We start from the raw sequence: 14,943 nt of genomic DNA, 5'->3' as shown, positions 1-14,943 counted from the left end.
AAAAAAAAAAAAAAAAAAACAAAACCAATGATCAAAACATTCAGAAAATAAATGTAAATTGGAGGTTTTCTAGGCATGTGAAATATTATGTAATTTATATGTAAATTGCTCCACCAACTACCCACGTGCCCATACCAGCAATCTTACCACCAATATTGACTCCTCTCTTTCATTAACTTCTATATTCAATCATTCACCAACCCCTATTGATTTTACCTACTAAATATTTATTACTCCATCTATTTCTTTGCATCTCCTCTCCCTGGAGATCATCATTTCTTAGCTTGATTGATTTAATAATCTTCAAACTAGTGTCTGCCTTTAGCATTGTTTCCCTGGTCTTTTCTCTGTAATGTATCCATCCTGAATTTATCTGATTAATATGTGAACATTTTGAATTTTCCAAGGTATGAGGGAGGTCAATATACAACGATATATATTGTAACTTGATTTTTGTTTGACCAATTTTTAGCCTGAAATGAGCAGCAACATGTTCTTATAAAGGAGATAGGCTGAATGTGGTGTCTCACACCTGTAATCCCAGCACTTTGGGAGGTGGAGGCAGACGATCACCTGAACTCAGGAGTTTGAGATCAGCCTGGCCAACAAGGTGGAACCTCATTTCTACTAAAAATACAAAAATTAGCCTGGCATGGTGATGGATGCCAGTAGTCCCAGCTACTAGGGAGGCTGAGGCAGTAGAATTGCTTGAAACCGAGAGGCAGAGATTGCCGTGAGCCAAGATTGCACCACTGCACTCCAGCCTGGGTGATAGAGTGAGACATCCATCTCAAAAAAAAAAAAAAAAAAAAGACTATTAAATCATACACAAAAGTAATGGTTTTTATTCATTAAAAAATTTTTTTTTCAGAGACTAAAGACTGGTCTCAAACTCCAGGGTTCAAGTGATCCTCCTACCTCAGTCTCCTGAGTAGGCAGGACTCCTGGCGCAAGCCACCTTGTCTGGCTAGAAGTTACGGTTTTTAAAGGTAAGATGTACTTATATGACATGGACTTAGAAGGGACTAATAATTTTAAAAACACTGGAATAAATTTAAGAAAAAGATTGTTTTGAGATGGGTTATAATGGACAGGTGGTGGCTCACACCTGTAATCCCAGCACTTTGGGAGGCAGAGGCAGGTGGATCATGAGGTCAGAAGATCAAGATCATCCTGGCAAACATGGTGAAATGTTGTCTCTACTAAATACAAAAAATTAGCCAGGTGTGGTGGCACGTGACTATAATCCTAGCTACTCGGGAGGCTGAGGCAGGAGAATCGTTTGAACCCGGGAGGCAGAGATTGCAGTGAACAGAGATCACGCCACTGCACTCCAGGGCAGTGTGGGTTATAACTTCACAACCTCATACATGGGTGTATTAGATTTGTATAATTTTGAAAATCTTCTCACCCTAAAGCTCTTAAATATGGCTTTTTAGAGCAATGAATTTGCTGATTTATGTTTATAAGAAGTTGATGCGAAGTACATACTATTGTTACAATTGTAACTAAGGGCTTAAAAATACACTTTATCATACCAGTTCCTCTGAAAAATTGTAAAAATGAACAGATTTCAATTATCTTCATCAACTTAAACAAGTATGGAGAATTAATGGAAGATTTTCATGAGGTACACAATCTCATCCTTGAACCTAATAAGTATACAGTCTTACAGATTTTGTAGTTATCCTTTTTTTGTTTAACCAATCTTGGTGGCAGCAAAGTGTTTACGTCCTTGCATCTTAGAATCTGCTGTGTACAAAGCACCTCTCTAGATGGAATTTCCCAGCTGCCAGAAATTGGAATCACAGACTTTGAGCCAGAAGGGCCATTTCATAGGCATCACCTGGGAACTTGTTAAACATAATATTAATAAATTGGGCTGGACCAACTGAATAAAAACTCTGGAGGCAGGGTCCAGCAATCTGTTTTAATAAGCCCTCCAGGTGATTCTTTCCAATGCACACTCAAGTTTCAGAACTCTTGATCTGAGTTTCACCCTTTGATTTCCTTCCTTATTTCCTTATTTCCTTCCTTCCTTTCTTCTCTCCCTCCTCCTCCCCCTCTCCCTCCCTTTCTTTTCAGAACTCCTGACCTGAGTTTCACCTTTTGATTTCTCTCTTTTCTTTCTCTCTTTTTCCTTTAGTCTCCCTCTGTCGTGGAGGCTGGAGTGCAGTGGGGCAGTCTCTGCTCACTGCAACCTACGCCTTCCTGGTTCACCCGATTCTTGATTTTCCAGCCTCAGCCTCCTGAGTCGCTGTGATTACAGGTGCCCGCTACACCCAGCTAATTTTTGTATTTTTAGTATAGACAAGTTTTCACCATGTTTTCCAGGCTGGTCTCAAACTCCAGACCTCAAGTGATCCATCCACCTTGGTGTCCCAAAGTACTGGGATTACAGGCAAGAGCCACTGTTCCAGGCCTCACCTTTGATTTCTTTTTTTTTTTTTTGAGATGGAGTTTCCCTCTTGTTACCCAGGCTGGAGTGCAATGGCGCGATCTCGGCTCACCGCAACCTCCGCCTCCTGGGTTCAGGCAATTCTCCTGCCTCAGCCTCCTGAGTCGCTGGGATTACAGGCACGCGCCACCATGCCCGCTAATTTTTTGTATTTTTAGTAGAGACGGGGTTTCACCATGTTGACCAGGATGGTCTCGATCTCTTGACCTCGTGATCCACCTGCCTCGGCCTCCCACAGTGCTGGGATTACAGGCTTGAGCCACCGCACCCGGCCAGCTTTGATTTCTTGATAAGGAAACTAAGGTCCAAAGAGTTGTCACTAATAAAGATAATACTAGAATATTTTCTAGGTAATTTCTAGAATAATGAACCATCCCTCAGGGAAATTTGTTTATTGGTCTAATTGCTAAGCAATAGTTGAAAGAATGCTGGGTGGGAATAAGTAATGATGGGGGAAGATTCTACCTTTTAACTCAACTAATGGGCTTCTTCAAGTTCAACAGTATTTTTTGATCCATTGAAGTTTAGTTTGAACGAAAAGTTTGCTTCATCTAATATTTGTTTTATTCACTTGGTTATTCATATGTCTTATTCCTTGAAGCAAGTTGATGTGTCATTTAAGTAACTACCCGTTTCCATCACTCATACTCTCAAACTAATGAATCTCCAGGGTGTGTGACCCTGCAGCTTTCATTTTTAACAAGCTCATCACACTTAAGTTTGAGAACCACTACTACTGAAGATGATTAAAGTGCTTAAGAATAAAACTAGTTGGACTAGACCAACGTCTTCAATATCCTTTAATTTAGGTTCCACAGTGAAAACACATTCTGCTAAAGCATACATCATGAAGCCAATACGATAACATTACAGTTTGCTTCAGAAATTTGTAATGGTATGGTTTAAAAGTGATTTTTTTCGGAAGTATAACATAGTTTCCTAATCATCTGAACGAAAAAAATTCACTGTAGGCGGGCCAAGAGATCACCAGATTAAGAACAAGTGTTGAAACAATGGATCTTATTCTAACTAAACCTAAGATGGCACCTTGATTTTCCACAGCACAAATAAAGGTCACAGCTTCATATCTCAGCAATTGTCAGGAGTTTTAGTTTTTCAAGATTACATTGTGTGGGGTAGTTGGATTTAGAGAAACAGGACACAGTATCTGGAGAATAAAAAACAGAATTATAACTGCAAGAGCAAAATTATCTGCCTTGAATTTTTGTAGTACTTCATGTTTTTTTCAAGGTGTTTTCACATAAATGTTGATTTTATCTACGTAACAGCCGTGAAGAAGGCAATTATTACCAGCAAAATCAGTTTCAAAATTTTAAATACCAAAACCATGAATAAGAAAAAGGATAGCGAAGTTGACGGCATTAGATAAATGACAGAAAAGGTTGTGAGTGAGGAAGCGAATCATCGAAATGGCAAACATAAAAAGCTGAGGCCCAGGGGACCGCAAACCATAAGAGAAAGGGGCTAACCTGGCAGGAGAGAAAGGCATTGGTGGGGAAGTGCAAAGAGGCAGGAGCGCAGGAAAACTGGGGTTAGGAAACTGCAATTCACTGCAACAAAGAGGGTGAGGTCAAATTTGAGAAGAATGAAGTCAGGTGGCATTGAAAGCTGTGTGGAAGTTTGTGAGCTTTTATTTCTGCCCTGATGAGGTGTGATCTTTCACAGACGAGGGTCCCAACAGTGGAGGCTGTGCCCTCCTTCGGCCTCCCATCAGCAGCAGAGGGAGAAAAGCCGCAAGAAGTTCCCCAGGCCGATGACCCCCACAGGGGCTCGGCCCCAGGGTGAGGACAGCGCCGAGGTGAGTCCCGGAGGGCGCCGGCGGGAAGCCAGCAGAACTGGCTGGTGCGTTCCCGCCGGGCTAACAAAGGCCGCCGGGAGGTGAGGGCTTCTGCAGCCCCTCCAGCGGTCGGCGGGCGGCGGAAGGGTTAACTGCGCCACCGACTCCCGCGCGCATCCCGGCCCCTACCCCTGTCGTCGCTAGGAGACGCCGGAAGTGGGGGAGGGGCCGGCGGCGCGGGCGAGGGTGGGAATCTTTTTCGGGCGCCCGGGGGCGGAGAGAGGGGAGCACGCGTGCGCGCGCCCGGCCTGCCGTCGCCGCGGTGACCGTCCTCGCAGTCCGTCGGCTCGCGCCCCGCCCCCGTCGCCCCCTCCCCTGTCGCGCGCTGGGGCTGTTTCTCGCTCCTCCCGAGTTACCGCCGTCGTCGCCGCCGCTCCTCCTCTCCCGGTCCTGGGTTTCCCTGGCGCTGCGGCCGCCGCTCCCTCTGCGAGCTGTATGAGGAGGAGGAGGAGGAGGATGTGAAGATGGCGGAGCTGCAGATGCTGCTGGAAGAGGAAATCCCGGGGGGCCGCCGGGCCCTCTTCGACAGCTACACGAATCTGGAACGGGTGGCCGATTACTGCGAGAACAACTACATCCAGGTGCGAAGGATCCCCAGCTGGGGCGCGTCTGGCCTCGGGTGGGCGGTGAGGGGCGCGTAGGGGACCCCCGAGTAGGGAGCCGCGCGCCTTGGGGCGTGGGGCCGAGGCCGCTGCGGGGACACGGCCCGGTGGAGCCCCCGATGGGGGTGGGGAGCTGGGTGAGGGCTGGGGCTGGTGAATGGGTGGGAATCCTCCGGCTGTATAAACTGCATCTTTAAAATCTTTTTAAAAGCCGTGAAGCAGTCCTCGGCGCGGTGCGTGTGTCGCGTCCCGCCTCCTCACCGCTCCTGCCCTCGGCCGCCCCCGCACTCCGCGCCGGTCAGCGTTCCGGATGGCGGAGGGGGCGGAGAGTGGCATTTTCTGTTTGACGGAATCCTACTCCCCCTTAGGGTAGGGGTCTCGCGGGCCTTAACGGGTTCCCTCCATCCCCCAAATTCTGGACGATTTTTAAGCGGCTATCTTGCTGCAGAGTGAAGTGCTTCAGACTTCAGTTTTCTATTCCTGTGAATGCTTCAAAAGCCTTTAATATTTTATGTTCTAAAGGGGATACGGTGGAAGAGCAGCGGTCTCTTGTTGAAAGTTAATGCCATTTTTCTCCCCATGGAGAATGATGATGAACTGATTCCCTCCTCCCTCTAGTCCCGTTAGAAAATTTTCCTGGGGGTGGGAGGAGGACGAACTATTACTGTTTCTTAGATTTGGGAAGATGAATCTCCTGGTTTAATTTTTTTACCGTGATGGATCGTAAGGCACAAGGCTCAAAGTGGTAGCAGCGTGTGTGTGGAGGCGGCGTATATTGGTGACATGTGATCCAGCTGCTTCTGGATGAAGCAAAATATTCTGTGGATTAAAAAAAAATCCTTCTTTAAAAATCACTTGAAAGGATAGCAGGTTAAAATGCACGGTTTGCAAGATCCAGCATACTTTGCTTTTTTTAAAAGGTTATTTTGAATTGTGGGTTCTCCCTCCATTTTTTTTTCTTTCACATTTAAATTCTCTTGGGATAAAGGTGGAAATGGAAGCAATATGTTAAACTGTTTCATCACAGTCCTGTTTTTTTTTTCTTGCTCTCACGTCCATCTCTCCAGGCATCTTTTTTCTTTTCTTTTTGAGACAGAATCTGGCTCTGTAGTCCAGGTGGGAGTGCAGTAGCCCCATCTGTGCTCACTGAAACCGGTCTCCCGGGTTCGACCTATTCTCGTGCTTCAGCTTCCCGAGTAGCTGGGACTACAGGCGCCCGTCACCACAGCCAGCTAATTCTTGTATTTTTAGTAAAGATGGTGTTTCACCATGTTGGCCAGACCGGCCCCGAACTCCTGACCTCAAGTAATCACCCACCTCGACCTTCCAAAGTGCTGGGATTATAGGCGGGAGGCACCTTAACATCAGCTATATAGGAAAGCATTTTCATGTTTTAGTGTAAATTTTTAAAAACAGGTGCTACAATTTTATAGGTTCATAAATTTTGTAATGGCCACATTGTTGATTACAGTAGTGAGATTTTGTGATTAGACATTATTATCTTGTAAACAACATTTGTATTTGAGAATGAACCACAGTATAAACCTGTTCCCTTGAAAGACACAGTTGAGGAGTATGGCTGCTAGGAAAGAAATGTAAGCAAGATTAATACAAAAAAATACAGATGTCCGCTTGTAATGTGCTTTGCTGATTCAGAGGTTCAGGCCTGGGCGAGAAGAGTGAGACTATGTCTCAAAAAAAAAAAAAAAAGGTTCAGTTGCTAAATTTTTTGCTAAAATTGAAGGTCTTTTTTGGCCTAGAACTGTGTGAGGGGTGGATGATACATACCTAGTGTCTGCAGAGTTTCATAGTCTAGGTAGTAGGAGAGGCTGATCTTGGAGGAAATTAATATCATGTAGTTAAATTTACACTCTGTAGTGCACTGCTGGTACCAAGGAGAACTGGAGGAAGAAATGCTGTTCTGAGGGAATTCACAATCTTTTTTTTTTTTTTTCTTATTCCCTCCCAATATTACATTATTTTTTTTCTTTTTTCTTTTTGGAATTCACAATCTCTAGGAGAGGCAACACCTAAAGGACTGAAGTGGTAATCCCATTGCCTTGTGCAGCATATGATGGCTAGGGAGTTGCAGGTCAGAAGAGAAATTGAGGGTGGAAAAGTGGATTGAAATTATTACCGGTAAGAAATAAAATAGCCAGGCATGGTGGCTCATGCATGTAATTCCAGCATTTTGGGAGGCCAAGGCAGGCATATCATGAGGTCAAGAGATGAAGACCATACTGGCCAACATGGTGAAACCCTGTTTCTACGAATAATACAAAAATTAGCTGGGCATGGTGGCGCACGCCTGTAATCCTGGCTATTTGGGAGCTGAGGCAGGGGAATCTTGAACTTGGGAGGCGGAGGTTGCAGTGAGCTGAGATTGTGACATTGCACTCCAGCCTGGTGATAGAGCGAGACTCCATCTCAAAAATAAATAAATAAATAAAAATAAAAAATAGATTGCTCTCTCTTTTACAAGATGACTTTTTATTTTAATTTGAAGGTACAAGTTCCTCTTAAATTATAATTGCTATATAAAGGTAAAAGGATACATATTATTAAAGCTGAAAGATTAAAGGGAGCAGTTGTCTTTTTAAATATTTTGTTCATTTCTTCCAGTTGAAGAGAGAAACATGTTACTGGTATTAGTGTCTGTTTTAGCAGTGGGACTCAAAACTTAGTGGGATGACATTTTAAAATTTAAAGCATAAATATTGATTTAATAAAAATGAACTTAGATTTTAAAATATTTCTTCAGTTTAGCGTCTAAAATAGATTTTACACCTTTTCTTGCTAGATTATCACTTACTTTAGGATGCCTTGGGTATATTATTAGTGCACTCACCCAGGACAGTAGCTCTTACGTGATTTGTTGGGAAAGTTGACAAATAGAATGTAGTGATAGTGGATTTGTGCTGATCCAGCTGTTCATTTGGCTGATGTTCCTTGTGACTAAAGAACTGAGGGGCAGGGGTTTTGATGCTGCCTGTGACCCTGCAATAGATGAAAGTTAATTGATAGGATCAGTGATCAAATGGTCAATTTAGCCTTTTTTTTTTTTGAGATGGAGTCTTGCTCTGTTGCCCAGGCTGGAGTGCAGCGGCATAATCTTGGCTCACTGCAACCTCCACCTCCTGGGTTCGGGCAAATCTTTTGCCTCAGCCTCCCGAGTAGCTGGGACTACAGGTATGCGCCACCACACCTGGCTAATTTTTGTATTGTTTATTTTATTTTATTTTGAGACGGAGTCTCTCCCTGTCACGCAGGCTGGAGTGAGTGGTGCAATCTCAGCTCAGCGCACCTTCCGTTTCTCTGGTTCAAGCGATCCTCTAGCCTCAGCCTCCTGAGTAGCTGGGACTGCAGGTGCATGCTACCATGCCCAGCTAATTTTTTGTATTTTTAGTAGAGTCGCGGTTTCACCGTGTTAGCCAGGATGGTCTTAGTCTCCTGACCTTGTGATCCACCCGCTTCAGCCTCCCAAAGTGCTGGGATTACAGGCGTGAGCCACCACACCCAGCTAATTTTTGTATTTTTAGTAGAGATGGAATTTCACCATGTTGGCCAGGTTGGTCTGAAACTCCTGGCCTCAGGTGATCTGCCTGCCTCCGCCTCCCAAAGTGCTGGGATTACAGGTGTGAGCCATTGTGCCTGGCCAATTTAGAATTATTGTAGCATCACGTCTTAGCCACTAGCTCTAGTTAACTAAACCAATACTAATTTTATTGTGTGGAAATGTAATTTTTGCCCATAAAGTAGAAAAATCTGTTTATTATCTGTAATAAATATTTTTGCTCAGTGTTCTTAAGTAACTGGTTTTATGCCTAGGAATATCAAAAACATTTAAGGTAAATAACATTCTGAATGTGGATTATATGAAAATTGAGCCAAGGAAGGGAAATAATTGTGCTGTCCTGAAAATAATTGTACTCTGTTTAAATTGTTTGTGTTTTAGAAAAGTACCCTTCAGAAATACCATCAGCATTAGGAGCGAGGAGATAGTTCCTGTATTAAAACATACATACACACAGACATACACAAAATCTACAGATAGAGCAGGGTTGTAAATAGCTGCTTTCTAGGTTACTAATGCGTTAACATTAGAAATTTAGGGCAGGAGGCCGGGCGCGGTGGCTCAAGCCTGTAATCCCAGCACTTTGGGAGGCCGAGGCGGGTGGATCATGAGGTCAAGAGATCGAGACCATCCTGGTCAACATGGTGAAACCCCGTCTCTACTAAAAATACAAAAAATTAGCTGGGCATGGTGGCGCGTGCCTGTAATCCCAGCTACTCAGGAAGCTGAGGCAGGAGAATTGCCTGAACCCAGGAGGCGGAGGTTGCGGTGAGCCGAGATCGCGCCATTGCACTCCAGCCTGGGTAACAAGAGCGAAACTCCGTCTCAAAAAAATAAAAAAAAAAAAGAAATTTAGGGCAGGATTGATGGCTTATGCCTATAATCCCAGCATGTTGGGAGGTGGAGGCCAGTGGATGACTTGAGACCAGCCTGGGCAACATGGTAAAACCCCTTCTGCATAAAAAAAACAAAAACAAAAAAACTGGGCTTGGTAGTGTGCCTATAGCCCCGGATACTCAGGAGGCTGAGGTAGGAGGATCATCTGAGCCTGGGAGATCGAGGCTGCAGTGAGCCATGATCCCACCACTGCAGTCCAGCCTGGGTGACAGAGTGAGACCCTGTCTCCAAAAATGTTTAAAAATCTTTTTTTGTTTTGTGTTTTTGAGACAGAGTTTCTCTGTTGTTGTCCAGGCTGGAGTGCAATGGCATGACTTTGGCTCACTGCAACTCGGCCTCCAGGGTTCAAGCGATTCTTATGCCTCAGCTTCCTGAATAGCTGGGATTACAGGCAGGTATCACCACACCTAGATGATTTTTGTGTTATTGGTAGAGACGAAGTTTCATCATCTTGGCCAGGCTGGTCTTGAACTCCTGATCTCAGGTGATCCACCTGCTTCAGCCTCCTAAGGTGCTGGAATTACAGGTGTGAGCCACCACCCCTGGCCTAAAAATAATTTTTTTTTCTTGGAGACGGAGTTTTGCTCTTATTGTATAGGCTGGACTGCAATGGTGTGATATTGGCTCACAGCAGCCTTTGCCCCCCCCCCGCCATGGGTTCAAGTGATTTTCCTATTTCAGCCTCCTGAGTAGCTGGGATTACAGGCGCATACAAACACGCCCAGCTAATTTTTGTATTTAGCTGGCTGAATACAAATTTTTTGTGTTTAGTTAGCCAGGCTGGTCTCGTACTCCTGACCTCAGGTGATCCATCTGCCTCGGCCTCCCAAAGTGCCAGGATTACTGGTGTGAGCCACCATGTCTGGCCCCCTAAAAATCTTTTGTTTTTCCCTTTTTTGAGATGGAGTCTCACTCTGTCACCAGGCTGGAGTGCAGTGGTGCGGTCTCAGCTCACTGCAACCTCTGCCTCCCGGGTTCAGGCGATTCTGCCTCAGCCTCCTGAGTAGCTGGGACTATAGGCATGCACCACTATGCTCAGCTAATTTTTGTATTTTTGGTAGAGACAGGGTTTCACCATATTGGCAGAATGGTCTCGATCTCTTGACCTTGTGATCTGCCCACCTCAGCCTCCCAAAGTGTTGGGATTACAGGTATGAACCACTGCGCCCGGCAAAGATTATTTTAAATAAAACTTTAGACAGTTTCGTTATTCCAACCTCTAGTAAATGGAATAGTCAAAGTGTTTTTTCTAAAATATGATAATAAACAGTTGTAACTATAATCTGCTGATATTTATCAGATTGATTTTATTTCTTGCCTGTACAAAAGATTCAGTAATTGGTAGAGACTTTTTTTGAGATATATGTAAGACCTGTGTTCCTTTTCTTCATTTATTAATATCCACGTATAGTCTGGATATGCCTGTAATCCCAGCACTTTAGGAGGCCGAGGCAGGCGGATCACTAGGTCAGGAGATGGAGACCATCCTGGCCAACATGCTGAAACCCTGTCTTTACTAAAAATACAAAAGTTAGCTGGGTGTAATGGCGTGCACCTGTAGTCCTAGCCACTCAGGAGGCTGAGGCAGGAGAATTGCTTGAACCTGGGAGGCAGAGGTTGCAGTGAGCCAAGATTTCGCCACTACACACCAGCCTTGCAACAGAGCAAGACTCTGTTTCAAAAAAACAAAACTAAACAAAACAAAAAACATATATAATGCCTAGTATGTTTGAAAGTGTCCAGGAATTAAAAATATTTTGATTAACGTAGAATCTACATTTTTACAAATAGAAGAATTTTTATTATTATATAGTTGCTTTAGTGGTAGATGAAATGACTCCATATTTGTTACTTTCCCCAAATAAATCTGAAATACCAAATTGTTGATATGTATGTTTTCTTTTTGTTAGATAGTTAGATAAAAGTTACTGCTTTTTGTGAGTGATAGTTCACATAGATGCATAGTAAAATCTCTTTGTTTGGATTAGGAGTAGAATCTTCCTATACCATGGATTTACTCAAAATAGAAGAAATTAAGAATTTACCTTAAATTTTTACCTGAAACTTTCTTTTGAACAATAAGAGGAATAATATTAGTAGCTTTTGGCCAGGCATGATGGTCATGCCTGTAATCCTAGCACTTTGGGAGGCCAAGGCAGGCGGATCACCTGAGGTCAGGAGTTCAAGACCAGCCTCACCAACATGGAGAAACCCTGTCCCTACTGAAAATACAAAAAATTAGCTGGGCGTGGTGGTGCATGCCTGTGTTCCCAGCTACTCGGGAGGCTGAAGCAGGAGAATTGCTTGCACCCGGGAGGTAGAGGTTACAGTGAGCTGGGGTCACACCATTGCTCTCTAGCCTGGGCAATAACTCCGTCTCAAAAAAAAAAAAAAAAAATTTAGCTGGGCATGGTGGTGCATGCCAGTAATCCCAGCTACTCAGAAGGCTGAGGCAGGAGAATTGCTTGAATCCACAAGGCAGAGGTTGTGGTGAGCCAGGATTGCGCCATTGCACTGCAACCTGGGCAACAAGAGTGAAATAGTGTCTCAAAAAGAAAAAAAAAAATCAGTAGCTTTCCTTCTCTTCTCTTAATCAACATGGATACTCCCAGAGTTCACTAAAACCTTCATGAAATTTTTACAAGGGGATATTATCAGTTTCATAAAAACGTGATGTAAAGATTAAAATTTTTATTTAATAAAAATCACTAGGATACATGCTCATTGTTGAAAAATTGTTAGAGAATACAAGTAGATAGTATGGAAGAAATGGAAAATTACCCAATCATGTTAAATATATATATATATGGTACTCATACATTTAAATATTTTTTCTATGTACAACTATGTATCAGTATTTTTGTAGAAATGGGTTTATGTCCTATATTATCTTCTATACCTTTGAAAGAAACTTTTAAGGATGCTGGGCTTGACTTTCTTTTTTTTTTTTTTTTTTTGAGATAGTGTTTTGCTGTGTCGCCCACGCATACTACAGTGTGAACTGATCTCTGCTCACTGCAACCTCCGCCTCCCTGGTTCCAGCAATTCTCCTGCCACAGCCTCCCAAGTAGCTGGGATTACAGGCACCTGCCACGCACCTGGCTAATTTTTGTATTTTTAGTAGAGATGGGGTTTCACCATCTTGGTCAGGCTGATCTCGACCTCCTAACCTTGTGACCCACCTGCTTTAACCTCCCAAAGTGCTGGGATTACAGGTGTGAGCCACCTCACCTGGCCGACTTGCTTTTTTAAATGGATATCATATAGTATACTGGAAGGAGGTTGGTTGTATTTGTAGGTCGAGTTCTGTATGTTCTTGCAAATGGGAGAATCTTAAAATACCTAGGATGACGGAGAAAGAGGTCAGTTGAGAGTAAGGAAAGTGAGTAGATTTTGGGAGACTGAATTCCCCATAGATTAAGATGACTTTACTCATTTGAAGTTGATCAAGGTTTACCATTCCTCAAGAAATTACTCCCGAACTCTCAGCAGAGACATTTGGTGAATAGATTTTTGGTGACAAATCCCTCAATACCTTTGACAAGATTGCAAAAACAGGCTAATTTATATTTGAACTCCTTGCTCTTTTAAACATTTTGTCATTTGTGCACTTCCTACACCTTTTTGTCAAAGGAACTTAAGTGACCTCTTAATTCCCATTATTGATCCAAGGAATCCAGTTGCACCTCATTTTACCCTTCCTTGAAGAGCTTCCTGGTTCAGAATTGCTCTTTACTAAATTAATTAATTGTTCATTTCCTTTTTCTTTTTTCTCTGTCTTTTTTTTTTTTTTTGAGACGGAGTCTCGCTTTGTTACCAGGCTGGAGTGCAATGATGCGATCTCTGCTCACTGCATTCTCTGCCTCCTGAGTAGCTGGGACTACAGTTACGTGCTACCACACCCAGCTAATTTTTGTATTTTTAGTAGAGACTAGGTTTCACCACATTGGCCAGGATGGTCTTATCTCTTGACCTCGTGATTTGCCCGCCTCGGCCTCCCAAAGTGCTGGGATTACAGGTGTGAGCCACTGTGCCTGGCCTAGTTAGAGATTTTTGATAGCTTTTGGTTGAATTTTTATGGGATTGGTTAATAGATTGGATTCATGAGGTAGCATGTGGGAGGACACATTCTATTTTGGATTTTTCATTTACTTTGTGTTTCCTTCCCTAGAAGGAAAAAAAGCTCCTAGAAGATGGAGTCATATCTTAAACATTTCTATATTTTTCCATTAGCCATAGGATGTTGTACATATAGTAACCACTCATTAAATTGTTGCTGAGTGTAAGAAATATAGACTTGAATATGCAAGAGCCTATGCACTGAATTATTTTTATTACTTTATTTTATTGTTTTTGAGACAGGGTCTCACTCTATCAGCCAGGCTGGAGTGTAGCAGCATGATTATGGCTCACTGCAGCTTGCGCTCCCAGGCTCAAACAGTCCTCCCACTTCAGCCCCCAAAGTAGCTGGGACTTATGCCACCATGCCCAGTTAATTTTTTTTTTGTAGAAATGGGATCTCACTATGTTGCTTAGGCTGGTCTTGAACACCTGGGCTTAAGCAGTTCCACTACCTTGGCTTCCTAAAGTGCTGGGATTACAGCTGTGAGCTGCCATGCCTGGTCTTGAATGATTTTATAAGTAGGATATAATTACCTGTAAATTTACCTTGCAGGTTTTTTCCTATTTGATTTTTTGAGTGACATTCATGTTCTGTAAGCATTACCTAGAATGCAGTCATACTGCATAGTTTTCCAGTACTTTTCATATTTGCATAGTTACACGCAAGGAACATAGTTTTGCTTTTTTCTTCTGAAACAGAAAGAAATACTTCTGAAAAAATACTCTTTGTAGAACATTTGGATGATGAAACAGCTTTGTTTTGAATCATTTATAACAATAATAATTTCTCATTTGACTTTTTTTTGTTTTTGTTTTTGTTTTTGTTTTGGTTTTGGTTTTTTGTTTTTGAGACGGAGTTTCGCTCTTGTTACCCAGGCTGGAGTGCAATGGCGCGATCTCGGCTCACCGCAACCTCCGCCTGCTGGGTTCAGGCAATTCTCCTGCCTCAGCCTCCTGAGTAGCTGGGATTACAGGCACGCACCACCATGCCCAGCTAATTTTTTTTTTTTTTTTTTTTTTTGTATTTTTAGTAGAGATGGGGTTTCACCATGTTGACCAGGATGGTCTCGATCTCTTGACCTCGTGATCCACCCGCCTCGGCCTCCCAAAGTGCTGGGATTACAGGCGTGAGCCACCACGCCCGGCCTCATTTGACTTTTAAAATCAGGTTTATTGAGGTTTAATACATATATGGTACAAGTCACCCTTTTTAGATGTAAAGGTTTATGAATTTTCATAAAATTACATAGTCGTGTAACCACCACAATGTAAAATTTTCCTCCGTAGTCAGTCCTGTCCCTCCACTATTAGCCTTTAGCAAACACTGACATGTTTACTTTCCCTCTAGTTTCTGCCTTTTCCAGAATGCCATATAAAGGGAATTATAAGGCCGGGCGCGGTGGCTCAAGCCTGTAATCCCAGCACTGTGGGA

At 43.2% G+C, this 14,943-nt stretch overlaps 1 protein-coding gene across 37 annotated transcripts in view; it reads left to right on the top strand.

Annotated features, from left to right (window-relative positions):
- The first annotated feature begins 4,443 nt into the window (after positions 1 to 4,443).
- The window catches only part of ABI2 (abl interactor 2), a 119,359-nt gene continuing 108,859 nt past the window's right edge, over positions 4,444 to 14,943 (top strand). For all 37 annotated transcript variants that reach the window (XM_032278567.1, XM_032278566.1, XM_032278565.1 and 34 more), the window contains exon 1: positions 4,444 to 4,897. Coding sequence is in view for 28 of the 37 variants with exons in the window: in XM_032278562.1 (XP_032134453.1) it covers positions 4,781 to 4,897 (117 nt within the window). In the remaining 9 variants the exon portion in view is untranslated. The remainder of the gene's footprint in view (positions 4,898 to 14,943) is intronic.

This window comes from Sapajus apella, unplaced genomic scaffold, assembly GCF_009761245.1.
Source record: "Sapajus apella isolate SASKATOON/1434 unplaced genomic scaffold, GSC_monkey_1.0 scaffold10, whole genome shotgun sequence".
Taxonomy (NCBI): Eukaryota; Metazoa; Chordata; class Mammalia; order Primates; family Cebidae; genus Sapajus; species Sapajus apella.
Note: the sequence above shows the minus strand (reverse complement) of the source record. Positions and strands in the feature narration are given on the sequence as shown.